The sequence below is a fragment of the Hyperolius riggenbachi genome, chromosome 3 (genome assembly GCF_040937935.1).
Source record: "Hyperolius riggenbachi isolate aHypRig1 chromosome 3, aHypRig1.pri, whole genome shotgun sequence".
NCBI classification, from domain to species: domain Eukaryota; kingdom Metazoa; phylum Chordata; class Amphibia; order Anura; family Hyperoliidae; genus Hyperolius; species Hyperolius riggenbachi.
The window spans coordinates 38,579,208-38,593,890 of NC_090648.1; the positions used below are offsets into that span (position 1 = coordinate 38,579,208).

The 14,683-nt window shown below is 48.5% G+C and overlaps 1 protein-coding gene across 3 annotated transcripts in view; it reads left to right on the plus strand.

The window, feature by feature from the left end:
* Positions 1-14,683, plus strand: part of LOC137560926 (uncharacterized) — an 81,113-nt gene that overhangs the window by 41,810 nt on the left and 24,620 nt on the right. For all 3 annotated transcript variants that reach the window (XM_068272103.1, XM_068272105.1, XM_068272104.1), the window contains exon 3: positions 12,621-12,956. In XM_068272103.1, coding sequence (XP_068128204.1) covers positions 12,621-12,956 — 336 coding nt within the window. The remainder of the gene's footprint in view (positions 1-12,620; positions 12,957-14,683) is intronic.

Below are 14,683 nucleotides of genomic sequence, written 5' to 3' on the forward strand. Positions count from 1 at the left end.
AGGAGGAATGGAGGAGTAGTGTGAGTGTGGCAGCAGGCAGGCAGCGTGACATAATAGCCCTGGTACCTAGCGGTGATACCAGGGCTGTAAATAAACACAACAGGAGGTCCCAGACAGCGGTCGTGCAGCCCACATCGTGTCCAATACACAACTGGGACAACACAGTTTTCAACCCGGGCACCTCAGAAAAATTAAACCTTTTATTTTTTTTTTAATGTTTTTTTTGGTTTTGTTTGTAAAACCAATTACACAGATATATAGCTATTGTTTGACGTAATAGCTGGTGGCAGAGTGGCAGCAGAATGTAATTCTGTGTACCCTGGCAGTGGGAAACACAGACCGACAGCAGCAGCAGCAGGAGGAATGGAGGAGTAATGTGAGCAGCTATTGTTTGACGTAATAGCTGGTGGCAGTGTGGCAGCAGAAGGTAATTCTGTGTACCCTGGCAGTGGGAAACACAGACAGACAGCAGCAGCAGGAGGAATGGAGGAGTAGTGTGAGTGTGGCAGCAGGCAGGCAGCGTGACATAATAGCCCTGGTACCTAGCGGTGATACCAGGGCTGTAAATAAACACAACAGGAGGTCCCAGACAGCGGTCGTGCAGCCCACATCGTGTCCAATACACAACTGGGACAACACAGTTTTCAACCCGGGCACCTCAGAAAAATTAAACCTTTTATTTTTTTTTTAATGTTTTTTTGGTTTTGTTTGTAAAACCAATTACACAGATATATAGCTATTGTTTGACGTAATAGCTGGTGGCAGAGTGGCAGCAGAATGTAATTCTGTGTACCCTGGCAGTGGGAAACACAGACCGACAGCAGAAGGGCAGTACACAGCAGCCCACTGTAGGTGTAAAATGTGTGGCTGCAGGCGACGTAATAGTCAAACTGAACCAGGCTGGCGTAGTGAGCAGGAGCCAGGAGGTGGTAAAGGGTGGTAAGGCACATTAACGATGGTTCTTAGCCAGTTCATGTCCCCCTCTCGCCGACAACAGGGGCCAGGAACTCGCCTTCCACCCACGCCTGGTTCATCTTGAGAAACGTCAGTCTGTCCACAGACTTGTGAGACAGACGTGAGCGTTTCTCGGTGACCACGCCACCAGCTGCACTGAAGCAGCGCTCGGACAGCACGCTGGAAGGGGGGCAGGACAGCACTTCCAGGGCGTACTGCGCCAGCTCGCTCCAGATCTCCAGGCGCTTGACCCAATACTCCATGGGATCAACAGGGGCATCGCTGTCAAGCCCGCTGTAGGACCCCATGTAGTCAGCCACCATGCGGGTCAGGCGCTGGCTGTGACCGGAGGAGGATGCTGCTGCATGCACCTCCTCTCTAGTCACTGCTGCCGGAGCCTCTACAGTCCTGTAGAGCTCGTGGCTGAGAGACAGCAGGTCTGTGGGGCGCTTGCTGCTGGATGCAGGCACCTGCTGCTGCCTCTGTGCTGGCTGCTGGACAGTGGGGGTGGAAGGCTGGGGGAAGGCTTCCTCCAAGCGCTCAACAAGGGCCTGCTGCAAGCTCCTTATTTGTTGCGCTGGGTCTCCTCCTGCAGGCGGCAGGAACTGGCTCAACTTCCCCTTGAGGCGTGGGTCCAACATCATGCTGATCCAGATGTCCTCCCTCTGCTTCATCTGGATCACCCTGGGGTCCTTGCGCAGGCACGCCAGCATGTGCGCTGCCATTGGGAAGAGGCGGGCCACGTGTGCTGGCACATCGATGGCAGTGCTGTCCTCATCCTCCTCCTCTGCCTCGTCAGCCTCATCCTCTCTCCACCCCCGCACCAACTCAGCTGCACTGTGCTGCTCCCCCTCATCAGCAGCAAGGTCAGGGACCTCCACCAAGTCCTCCTCCTCCTCCCCCTCAGAGGTGGACTGTGCAGCTGCTTGCCGCTCCTGCTGGTCCAAGGCTGCCGCTCCCTGTTCCAGCAAAGCATCGAGGGCCCTGTTCAGCAGACAAACCAGGGGCACCCACTCGCAGACCATAGCATGGTCCCTGCTCACCATGTTAGTGGCCTGCAGAAAGGGAGCCAGCACTAAGCACACCTGCTGCATGTGCCTCCAGTCATCATCGGGGACGATGGACGGGATGTTGCTGGTCTTGTCCCTTCTCTGAGTGGCGGAAACAGTGGCCAGGGCAAGGTACTGGTTGACAGCGTGCTTCTGTTCAACCAGACGCTCCAACATCGCCAGGGTGGAGTTCCAGCGAGTCGGAACGTCAAGGATCAGCCGATGGTGTGGCAGCTCCAGCTCCTTTTGCACGTCTTCCAGGCTCGCACAGGCTGCAGCCGAGCGCCGGAAGTGACGCACAACGTTCCTTGCCGTTTCCAGCAGTTCGCCCATCCCCTGGTAGGTGCGCAAGAACTTTTGCACCACCAGGTTCAGCACGTGGGCAAGACAGGGGATGTGGGTCAGGTTTCCCCTGTCTATTGCGGCAACCAGATTGGCCCCATTGTCGGCCACCACCTCTCCGACTCTGAGGGCTCTGGGGGTCAGCCAAATCCTCTCCTGCTCCTGGAGTTTGGCCAACACATGGGTTGCGGTCAGCTTGGTCTTCCCAAGGCTGACCAACTGCAGCAGCGCTTGGCAGTGGCGGGCCTTCACACTGCTGCTGAGGCGGGGGGTTTGGCCAGGTGTGCCGGAGGATGGCAGAGGATCGGAGGAACCTGCTGTAGTTCCCCTGACCCTGCGGGGGGGCACCACCCACTGTGTTGCTGCTGCTGTGCCCGCTGCTGCTCTCCCATCCTCACCCCCTTCCACCAAGCTGACCCAGTGGACAGTGAAAGACAGGTAGCGGCCTGTCCCGAAGCGGCTGCTCCAGGAGTCCATGGTGACGTGGACCCTTTCACCAACCGCGTGCTCCAGCCCTCGCTCCACATTGGCCATCACAAAGCGGTGCAGTGCAGGAATGGCCTTGCGGGCGAAAAAGTGTCTGCTGGGGAGCTGCCAGTCTGGGGCTGCACAAGCAAGCAGCGCACGCATGTCGCTCCCCTCCTGCACGAGCGTGTACAGCAGGAGTTGGGAGCACATGGCCCGTGCCAGCAAGCCGTTCAGCTGCCGCACGCGACGGCTGCTGGGAGGCAGAGCCCTAACCACCCCCTGGAAGGACTCGCTCAAAAGGCTCTGGCGTGGCCTTTTGCTGGCACGGGAATCAGCAGACACAGCAGAGGAGGCCACTGAGGACTGGCTGCCAGAACAGGCCTCAGTGTCGGCGGCAGGAGTTGCAGAGGGGGGAGGAGCAGTGCGTTTCCGCACTCCTGCTGGTGCTGCTGGAGGAGCCGGAGGGCGGGTGGCTGCTGTTGCTGCTGCTGCTGAAGGCTGTGCAGTGATGGGTGTGGTGCCACTGCCAGCACCAGATGCCTTCAGCCTCTGGAACTCCTCATGCTGGTGGAAATGTTTCACAGCAAGGTGGTTGATGAGCGAGCTGGTGCTGAACTTTAAGGGGTCTGCACCTCTGCTCAACTTCCGCTGACAGTGGTTGCAAGTGGCGTACTTGCTGTACACTGTGGGCATGGTGAAAAAGCGCCAGATTGGTGACAAAAACAACCCCCTACGGCATGGAACCGCTGCTGCCTGTCTCCCTGTGGTGGTTGGGGGGGGGCTTGGGTGCGGCTGGTGGTGGTACTGGCAGATGCTGCTGCTGCTGCTGCTGAGCCTGAGACACCAGCAGGCTGTAGGACCTGCCTACTGCTGCCAATGCTTGCAATGATGCGCCTCCTTGCAAGGCCCACAAGCGCATCCTCCTCCTCCTCCTCAGAGCTGCTGATGACGACATCCCCTGGAGGTGGTGGCACCCAGTCTCTGTCTGTCACCGTGTCATCATCATCCTCCCCCTCCTGAAACATGTCCTGCTGGGATGATGACCCCCCAAACTCCTCTCCTGATGCATGGATGGGCTGCTTGACTGTCGCCACAGTCTTGCTGTCCAATCCCTCATCCCCCAAAGTGCCCATCAGCATCTCCTCCTCCAAATCGCCAACAACAGCAGACAATTGACTCATCATGCCTGGGGTCAAAAGAGTGCTGAGTGACAGGTCGGCGACTGACGGTGAACTGGCCTCCTCCCCAGGCCCTGCTGGGCGGCTGCTGCGAACAGGGGTGGTGGTGGTGGTGGTGAGGGTGGCGGCCTCGGATGCAGAGCTGATGGCGGGCTGCTCATCCTCCGTCATCAGTTGCACCACAGTGTCTGCATCCTTTTCCTCAATGGGACGTTTCCGACCCGGCTGGAGGAAAATCGGAGCAGGTGCTACACGCTGCTGCTGCTGTGTCTCTGCAGCGTGAGTTGCAGATGCTCCTGCTGGGCGGCGCCCAAGGCGTCCACGGCCAGTGGCTATGGGAGGAATGTTAGCCACTGACGCTGCCGCTGCGGAACTGTGCATGGTGGCGCGGCCGCGCCCGCGGCTTGCCACAATGCTGCTCCCTCTCCTCCTGATTCCCTTGCTGCCCTTCCCCTTGCCCAAACCGCGCTGGCTGCCACTTCCAGACATCTTCGATGTTTTGGGCGTAAACACAAAAGTTTTTGAAAAGGGCGGGTGAGGTGACTGAGTGAGTGTCCCGACTCCCTAGTACAGTAAGTAAGTAGTAACAGTCAGGAAGTACAACTAGAAGTTACAATAATCAGTAGTAATCACAAGGAAATAGAGTGTGTGTACACTACAGACAGTGAGTGCACGCACGCGCAAACACGCGCAGGAGCTGGCCTATGAACAGAGACTGAGTGAGTGTCCCTAGTACAGTAAGTAAGTAGTAACAGTCAGGAAGTACAACTAGCAGTTACAATAATCAGTAGTAATCACAAGGAAATAGAGTGTGTGTACACTACAGACAGTGAGTGCACGCACGCGCAAACACGCGCAGGAGCTGGCCTATGAACAGAGACTGAGTGAGTGTCCCTAGTACAGTAAGTAAGTAGTAACAGTCAGGAAGTACAACTAGAAGTTACAATAATCAGTAGTAATCACAAGGAAATAGAGTGTGTGTACACTACAGACAGTGAGTGCACGCACGCGCAAACACGCGCAGGAGCTGGCCTATGAACAGAGACTGAGTGAGTGTCCCTAGTACAGTAAGTAAGTAGTAACAGTCAGGAAGTACAACTAGAAGTTACAATAATCAGTAGTAATCACAAGGAAATAGAGTGTGTACACTACAGACAGTGAGTGCACGCACGCGCAAACACGCGCAGGAGCTGGCCTATGAACAGAGAGTGAGTGAGTGCCCCTAGTACAGTAAGTAAGTAGTAACAGTCAGGAAGTACAACTAGAAGTTACAATAATCAGTAGTAATCACAAGGAAATAGAGTGTGTGTACACTACAGACAGTGAGTGCACGCACGCGCACACACGTGCAGGAGCTAGCCTATGAACAGTGACTGAGTGAGTGTCCCTACTACAGTAAGTAAGTAGTAACTGTCAGGAAGTAGAATTTACAATAATCAATCAGTAATCAGAAGGAAATAGAGTGTGTGTACAGTACACAGACAGTGAGTACACACACACACGCAGGAGCTAGTAGCCTATGAACAGTGACAGTGAGTGTCCTAGTACAGTTACAGTATATAACTATTCAGAAGGAAATAGAGTGTGTGTACAGTACACAGACAGTGAGTGCACGCACACGCAGGAGCTAGTAGCCTATGAACAGTGACAGTCAGTGAGTGTCCTAGTACAGTTACAGTATATAACTATTCAGAAGGAAATAGAGTGTGTGTACAGTACACAGACAGTGAGTGCACGCACACGCAGGAGCTAGCCTATGAACAGTGACAGTCAGTGAGTGTCCTAGTACAGTTACAGTATATAACTATTCAGAAGGAAATAGAGTGTGTGTACAGTACACAGACAGTGAGTGCAAGCACACGCAGGAGCTAGTAGCCTATGAACAGTGACAGTGAGTGTCCTAGTACAGTTACAGTATATAACTACAATACAAAATACAATCACTAAGTAGTAAAGGACAGCAGAAATACTGTCTAATACTATCTAATACTGTCTAATACTGTCTAATACTAATGAGAAATAAACTAACAGAGGACAGGAGGACAGCTGCCCACACAGGCAGGCCCTGAGGCCTAAAGCTGTAAGCTTGCCTGCAGCAGCTGGCCTGTCTCTATGTAACACAAAAGCTACTAACTAAAATACAATGTCTATCTAACTAACAACAATATAGGTGTGTATAGGAGGTGTATGTGAGCAAAAACGCTAGGTAAATGACCACAATAGAGCTCTTGCTAAGCCAAAGCACAAAGGAGCAACTCTCTCTCTATGCAAGTCTCAGGCAAGGACGGAGAAACGGAACATGGCGGCCGCTATTTATAGGGTAGGGGCTGGCCAGGGTCCCCCTCTGTGATTGGCTGCCGTCAGAGGGCCTGGGAGCCCTCTGATTGGCTCTAAGGACATCAATCTGGGCTATGACGCTATTCGAGCTCGGTATTCGAGCTCGAATAGCGCCGTTTGCTCGAATAGCTCGAATAGTGAATGGGCTATTCGCGTTTACTCGAATAGCCCATTCGAATAGCTGCAGCTATTCGGAGCTCGAATACCGAGCTCGAATAGCTGAAAAAGAGCTCGAATATTCGAGCTACTCGAATATTCGAGCTCTGCTGAGCACCACTGCTCTCGCCTGCTAAAACAGGAGAAAGCCGTCACCCAGTACCTGTACAATTACAGTAGAAGGACACAATCTGGGAAGATGGGGATGCTCTGGCCACCGAACTGGACACTGATGCGAAACGCATGCAGGATCATGCGGCCGTTTGAGGAGGTGACCAACCTGGTGAGTCGCGCTGAAGGCACCATCAGCAACTTGATCCCCTACGCTTACTTCCTGGAGCGTGCCATGCGTAGAGTGGTGGATCAAGCTGTGGAGGAGCGTGAAGAAGAACAGTTACGGCAGGAAGAGTCATGGGAGCAATTTTCATCTGAACCAGATGTTTCCTCAACACCTGCAGCAGCACAGAGGGGGGAGGAGGAGGAAGAAGAGGAGTCGTGTGGGGAAAAAGAGGAGTCAGACTCGGATGATGAGGAAGGTGTTTCTGTGGAGGAGGAAGAGGTGGCAGCAGAAGAACAACCACTGCAGCCGTCACAGGGGGCTTGTGCTGCTCCACGTTCCCGTGGTATTGTTTGTGGCTGGGGGGAGGAAGGGGACTTACGTAACGTTGCTCAGGAAGAGCAAGAGGAGATGGATAGTACGTCTGGATCCGACTTTGTGCAGATGGCCTCTTTCATGTTGTCCAGCCTGTTGAGGGACCCCCGTATAAAAAAAACACAAGGGGAATGACCTGTACTGGGTGGCCACGCTCCTAGACCCTCAGTACAGGCACAAAGTGGCAGACCTGTTACCAACTCACCTGAAGGCGGAAAGGATGCAGCACATGCAGAACAAGCTGGCAATGATGCTTTACAATGCGTTTAAGGGTGATGTGACAGCACAACGCAATAAAGGTACCACTGCCAGTAATCCTCCTCCTCCCATGTCCACACAGGCAAGGACAGGACGCTCCAGCGATCTCATGGTGATGTCAAACATGCAGACATTCTTTAGTCCAATGTCTCACCGTAGCCCTTCCAGATCCACCCTCCACCAACGCCTGGACCGGCAGGTAGCCAACTACCTGGCCTTAACTGTGGATGTAGACACTGCGAGCAGCGACGATGAACCCTTGGACTACTGGGTGCTCAGGCTTGACCTGTGGCCAGCGCTGTCCCAATTTGCCATCCAACTTCTCTCTTGCCCTGGCGCAAGCATCCTGTCAGAAAGGACCTTCAGTGCAGCTGGAGGCATTGTCACTGAGAAGAGAAGTCGCCTAAGTCACGACAGTGTTCAGTACCTAACCTTTATCAAAATGAATGAGGAATGGATCACGGAGGGCTACTGCACGACCGAAGACTAAGTCAGTCCCCACACACAGCATCTCTGCCTGCAGGCCACTTGCCTTCTCCGCCACCACCAACAAGGTCCAGGACTCCAGCTGCAATACTAATTGTTCTAGTGCATGTACATGCCTGCCTAATTTTTCTGGCTGCACTGCGGGCGGCTGCAACAACAAAACAAAAGGCATGTGCATGTGCCCACTGCCCACTCCCCTTCGTGAGTGTCTCGGGTGGGGGTGGCACACCAAAGATAATAAAGTCGTTGCTTCATTGTGGTCAGACCAAATTTGATCATCTGGACAGTCACTGTTGTTCTATCATTGAGCTACCACAGCCCGGCGACCATATGGGCTGGAAAACAGCCACGGCCTGCACTCTGGCCATGTTACGCACCAGTCCAGCATGGCCGTCACTACGCAAACGGCTGTTTGCGGTGCGTTACACAGTGAGTTTGGTGTGTCAGTGTGAAGCAGTACTCTAATTACACTCCCTGATTGATATATACACATGCAAGATGTTTTAAAGCACTTTAGGCCTGCAATTTAGCATTCATTGTGATTTCTGCCCTTAAAACGCTGCTTTGTGTCAAATCCAGATTTTTCCCTCGGACTTTTGGCATGTATCCCACTCCGCCACCTGGGGGTCCAGGTGTTAGACCCCTTGAAACATGTTTTCCATCACTTTTCTGGCCAGCATAAGTGTTTCTAGTATTCAAAGTTCGCCTCCCCATTGAAGTCTATTGCAGTTCTCGCGAACCAAACCTTCCGAACCTAAAATCGGAGGTTTGGGCCATCTCTACTTGTCACTAGCCTTCTGTATACCAGAGGCTTGTCAATCATCCTTCACCTTCATTACAGGCTCCCCTTCCCCGCTTTCTGCCTCTGCTAGCTTCCCCCAATCAGAAGCTAAGCTGCAACCCAGGAAGTACTTTCCTGGCGATATTTTCAGGGGGAACAGCAGAACCATGGGGGGGACTAGCAGTGGCGATAGAAGGGCACGGAGGCATGTCATTGTACAATTCTGCCCCGGGTTCTCTTTAACCATTTCAGTCCGCTGGGATTTTTCACCTTATGCATCAGAGCAATTTTCACCTCCCATTCATTCGCCAATAACTTTATCACTAATTATCATAATTAATTGATCTATATCTTGTTTTTTCCGCCACCAATTAGGATTTCTTTGGGTGGTATGTTTTGCTAAATATTATTATTTTCTAAATGCATTTTTAAAGGAACATTTCAGCTATTATAGCTTCAAAATAATACATTCATCATAATTAAAACCTATGTATTTTATTTGCCTATTTGTCCCGGTTATTACACTATTTAAATTATGTCCCTATCACAATGTATGGTGCCAATATTTTATTTGGAAATAAAGTTGCATTTTTTCAGTTTTGCTTCCATCACTCTTTACAAGCTTATAATTTAAAAAAAAATGTCGTACTATACCCACTTCCCATGCATATTACAAAAGTGCAGGCCCTTAAGTAACTATTTATGTTTGTTTGTTTTTTTTTATTGTAATTTTTTTTTTCCATTAAAATTTTTATTTGGGTAATTTTTGGTGTGGGATATAAACAGTTAATTTAAATGTAATAATGTTTGTTTATTTCATTGAGAAAAGTATGTAGATGTAGTTTTACTATTTGGCCACAAGATGGCGACAATAAATAAAAATAATCCTGGAAGCTAACGATCTTGCTTTCAGGAAGGGTATAGAGGAAGGGAAACCTTTTTTTCATTACAACGGTGGTTTCTGAAAAAAAGCCGTCAGTCTTTCTAGCGAGGACTTAGATCGATGAATGGGAACATGTTCCCATTTATTGATCTCTGGGCTAACGGGGGGCAACATGTGAGAGCACATTATGGTTAAAAGGACATTATGGCAGAAAACTGTACAATTTTAAATTAACATGAACACATGCATATGGATGTGCATTTGTCCCAGAGTCAGTGCACTTTGGCCTCGATTGATCATGGTCTTTGCGATAACTTTTTCCAGTTCGTTAAATTACCGAATTCAAAGTTTATCAATTTTTAGTTGTATTCATCAAGGTTTTTCCGAATTCTATGTGACTTCGGTAAAATATCGATAGCAATGCAGAAACCATTCAGTACGGTGTCGATATTTGCATTTTCCAGCGGTAATTTAACACAAGGCCATAAGATTCCCGTGGAATTGTGGGTAAAAAGGCAGTCCTTTGAACACCACGTAGCAACATTCTGAATAGGGCTTAACACCTGGACCAGGATTGTGTAAGTGGCTTGGGACAATCCCACAATTTCGCCAGCTTGATAGGAGCCTTTTCTGAAAAAATGTTGTACAGCTAGCAATTTAGTTAACCCTGGCACTGTCTGTGTTCTCTTACAAGATGATTAAAGAGAAATGCCGATGTCCTGGTATAGCAAATAAATCTATTCTCTTGCAAATTGATATGGTTCTAGACCTTATTCTTGCCCTTCTGCACCTTTGAATCACTCTCAGTTGATACACAACCACTTCTAATGGCTCCATCTTCTCTGTCAGCAATGATCTGACAGGAATAACGACAGAGCAGTGAAGGAGATAACTAATCCTAAATTTAATGCTAAACCACGCCCATTTTCATTTTCATGAATTGCATTTTCTTCCGTTTTATCACATCACTAACGAATGATTACCGAATGATTTCCAAATGCTCGCTAACAGCTGTAGATAACTTTGATGAATCCTAAAATGAACTCATCGAGTTTGGTATTTTACCGAGCTGTCGGTAATTGATTCAATACGTCTTGATGAATCGAGGCCTATCATTTTTATTGACTTCTTATGTAGTTGTCACTCACAGTATGCATTATAGTCTAACTTGAGTCCTACCATATCGTACAGTGAGGTTAGAGTGCAGTGGGTGCTGAACAAGAGTCTGATGGCCTTTTCCCGCAATGAGGCCTCTTCCAAGACTGACCCCACAACGCAAAAGAAAAGCAGTCCTGGCTTTATTTCCTGGGGTGCAGCGCACACCACTGCCAGTACAAGTCTGCCTGCTCAAAGCATCTTTGGGTTGTACTAGGGCTTTCCCAGGATGCAAACAGCTGAAAGAGAAGGATATAACATCATATGTAGTTGTCGTCCACTTCACTACTAAGAGATTATCACTAATTAATACACCAAAATAATCTGTATCTTATTTTTTTTGCTTTCTTTGAGTGGAACTTTTTGCAAAGAATGATTCTATTTTTTATATGGATTTTTAAGGGAATAAGAAGAAAAAAAATGGAAAAAAAAATCATTATTTTTCAGATTTCATTATGTTTAAAATAATACGTACTACTGTAATTAAACTCCACACATTTTATTTTCCCATTTGCCTTAGTTATTCAAAATTATTCAAATTTAAATTGTGTCCTAGTAAATGTATTGTGACAATATGTTATATGGAATTAACCTCCCTGGCGGTAAGCCCGAGCTGAGCTCGGGCTATGCCGCGCAGGGGGAGATCTCAGCCCCTGGTGGGGCGATTTTTAATCTGTAAATTGCTGTGCGTGCAGCCAGCACTTTGCTAGCCGCGCGCACAGCTTGATCGCCGCCGCTCTGCGGCGATCAGCCGCACGCAGCGGCGAAAGAGGGCCCCCCCCCCCGCCAGAGCCCTGCGCTGCCCGGACCAATGAGTTCCGGGAAGCGCTATGGGCTGGATCGGAGGTGTCTGACGTCAGGACGTCGGCTGACGTCCATGACGTCATCCCGATCGTCGCCATGGCGACAGGAGAAGCCAAACAGGGGAACGCGTTGTATACGCGTTCCCCTGTTTGCTATAGATGCCGGCGACGATCGCACTAGAGGGACACATGCGCCCTCTAGTGGTGTTTCATGTAGCTACCACTCTGGTAGCTTTACATGAAACAAAAAAAAAAAATTTAAAAAAAAGTTTTTTTTGCCAATTTGGCAAAAAAAAGTAACCGCCAGGGAGGTTAAAGGTGTAATTTTGTTTTTGTTGTGTACTTAAAAAAATAAAAATAAATAAAAGTCCCTTATTTGCCCAAAAAACAAAACAAACAAACAACAACAACAACAAAAATCCTATAATATACTCTCATGGCTTACATATCAAAAAGCTAAGCCCCTAATGTGACAATGATGGTAACTGTGGGGGCAGAAAGGGGTTAATAGAGTTTTTATTGATATGTGTTGGCTTTCTTTTCTGGAAAAAAATAATAGTGATGTGTACTATAATATTTTGCCACTAGATGGTGCCATCAATTATAGAAAGCTGAATCACAGCTTTCTATACTATAACAAAAGTGAAAGTATTTTGTTTTTGTTTGTTTGCAGTTTTTTAATGAAAAATCTGCCAGTCAAGGAGCGGGCTGTGGGTGTGTGCGGACATGTCCACTGCCCATAGGAAAGCAGAGATGAATATCTACGCCCATGTGATGGGAACAGTACTCTTTCAGGGAGTAGATATACTGCAGCAATTGTGGCTAGTAGTTAATATATGTATAGGGAAAACACCAATTTTTAAACCTTTTTTATTCATATATATGCAATGCAATTTAAAATAATGTTTTATTACATGGAAATTAAAAGATGTGCCTGAACAAGGTTTTTAAATGTTGTTATACAGAAGCTACTTTTTTCTAACTGCAAGGAGCTGTGTTTTAGTGGAAAACTTATGCTTAGTCAGTCACATAAACTGCAATATTTAACATGTGGAATGCAGCATATATTTCTTGTTCTGCATAGACCTCTGTAATAATGCCCTCTCATTCTTTGTCAGATGATAATGATGAAGTGCTGAGTCTGGGGACCCGACCCGTCATCTATGCCTTCCCTGGGGATAAGGTGACATTGCTCAGCCAAGTTACAAGTAGGAAAGTGGACACCATCTCCAGAGTGATTGCCTGCCACATCGGGAGGGCCTCAGAGTTTAGCCATGCATGTGATGTTAACACTAAAAGAGAAGGCTGCAGAATATCGGAGGATAATATTTTATCTTTCAAGATTAGGCAAGTGACCAGACTACACCATGGCTTGTATTGTTGGAGAGTTGAAATTTCTACAAATGGTAAACGAATTACACATATCATTCAAGGACCAGAGATTCGAATTATAGGTGGGTATCTGTGTTTATAATGTAGAGCAATGGGGTACTCCATGGGGATTTAAGGATTTCTTCTGCTAGTCAAGATCACAATTATGCCTATACGTATATTTACGATTTGTAAATTCGAGTGATTTTGTATACACATTCATAATTTCACATAAATTTTTGCATACTATTGTGCTGAATTTAGCAGTGAATAGCAAAACCCCTATACATGCTATTGACACAAATTGTTACATAATCAGGTTGATATTATATCAACAAGCACATTTATTTCTATATACACTCCAAAGGGTCAAAGCAACACATTTTGCAGGTATGGCACCGCTTCATCAGGCAATGAGGATGGAGCATACAGCAACAAGTGTCTATGACTCAGCCTAGCATCATAGACACTTGCTACTGTATTCTCCATCCTCATTGCCTGATGAAGCGGGGCCACACCTAAGAAACACATTGCTTTGACCCTTTGGAGTGTATATATAAATACATTTGCTTGTTGATATAATATCAACCTGTTTTTGTGTCTGCTTGGAGGAGGTAAGTCCACCACTGCCTCTCCATTTTTAAAAAGTTTTAGCTACTTTTATTCTTTTGGTGCCTCTGTTCATTTCCACATTAATCAAGTCCACCCATGGTGGAAGGGTGCTAACCCCTGTTTCCAGATCTACAGAGAGCAACTTAACGACCAAGCTATTTCTCAGTGATCTGTGCTGCGTGGGCTCTCCAGCCCACAGCACAGATCACATTGCAGCCAGGGCGACCAGACTTCCCCCCTTTTTTCCCCACTAGGGGGATGTCCTGCTGGGGGGGTCTCATCGCCGCCGGCTATTTTGGTTTAACAGGGGGGCTCCTCAAAGCCCGCCTCCGCAGTGATTTCGCCCTCCCTCTCCTTCCCTCCCCCCTCCTTCCCATGGGCGGCACAGGACTGCGATCCGTCCTGCACCACCTCTGATAGGCTTCACCCTACCAGATGCCGGCGATCCCCGGCCAATCAGAGGCCGGGGATCGCCGATCTCCTTTACGGCGCTGCTGCGCGGCAGCGCCGTGCGACGTAAACACCGGGGATTTTTATTTTACATTTAGCCTGCGAACCGTGATCGGAGGCTCGCAGGCTGTTCACGGAGACACCCTCCATGAACTGACATGGAACGGCTGCTCGAATCAGCGGCTGTTTCCATGTGAAACCACTTACGACCTGCCGCCACCTATCGGCGTTAGGCGGTCGTTAGGTGGTTAATCCTAAGTGGGGACAGGTGTAAAATCTTCCCACCTGCATCTACAGTGATTACCTTAGTGGTAACCCATGTTTATGAGTATAACTTTACAACTTTACTTACATTTACTTTTCATTACCCACATCAATACAATACATACTGCACTATATTTTGAAAAATATTTTTTCAAAATGACCTTGTCATTTTTGATAAAAAACGATTTTAAAAATGCAAGAAAAACTCCGAAAATTGGCAGTTCAAAAACCATGTTTCCTTTGCATTCTTTGTTTGACTTGTTCCCAGTATTCCCCTTAAAAAGGATCTGTATCAGAAAAAAATGCCCCTTGGGGGGTACTTACCTTGGGAGGGGGAATCCTCTGGATCCTATCGAGGCTTCCCCATCCTCCTCCATCCCACGGCGGCAGCGATAGAGCTCCCCTAAAGGTGGGGATGTAAATATGTACCTTCCTGGTTCCAGCACAGGTGCAGTAGCAGTTGGCTCGGAGGTAGGCGGAAATA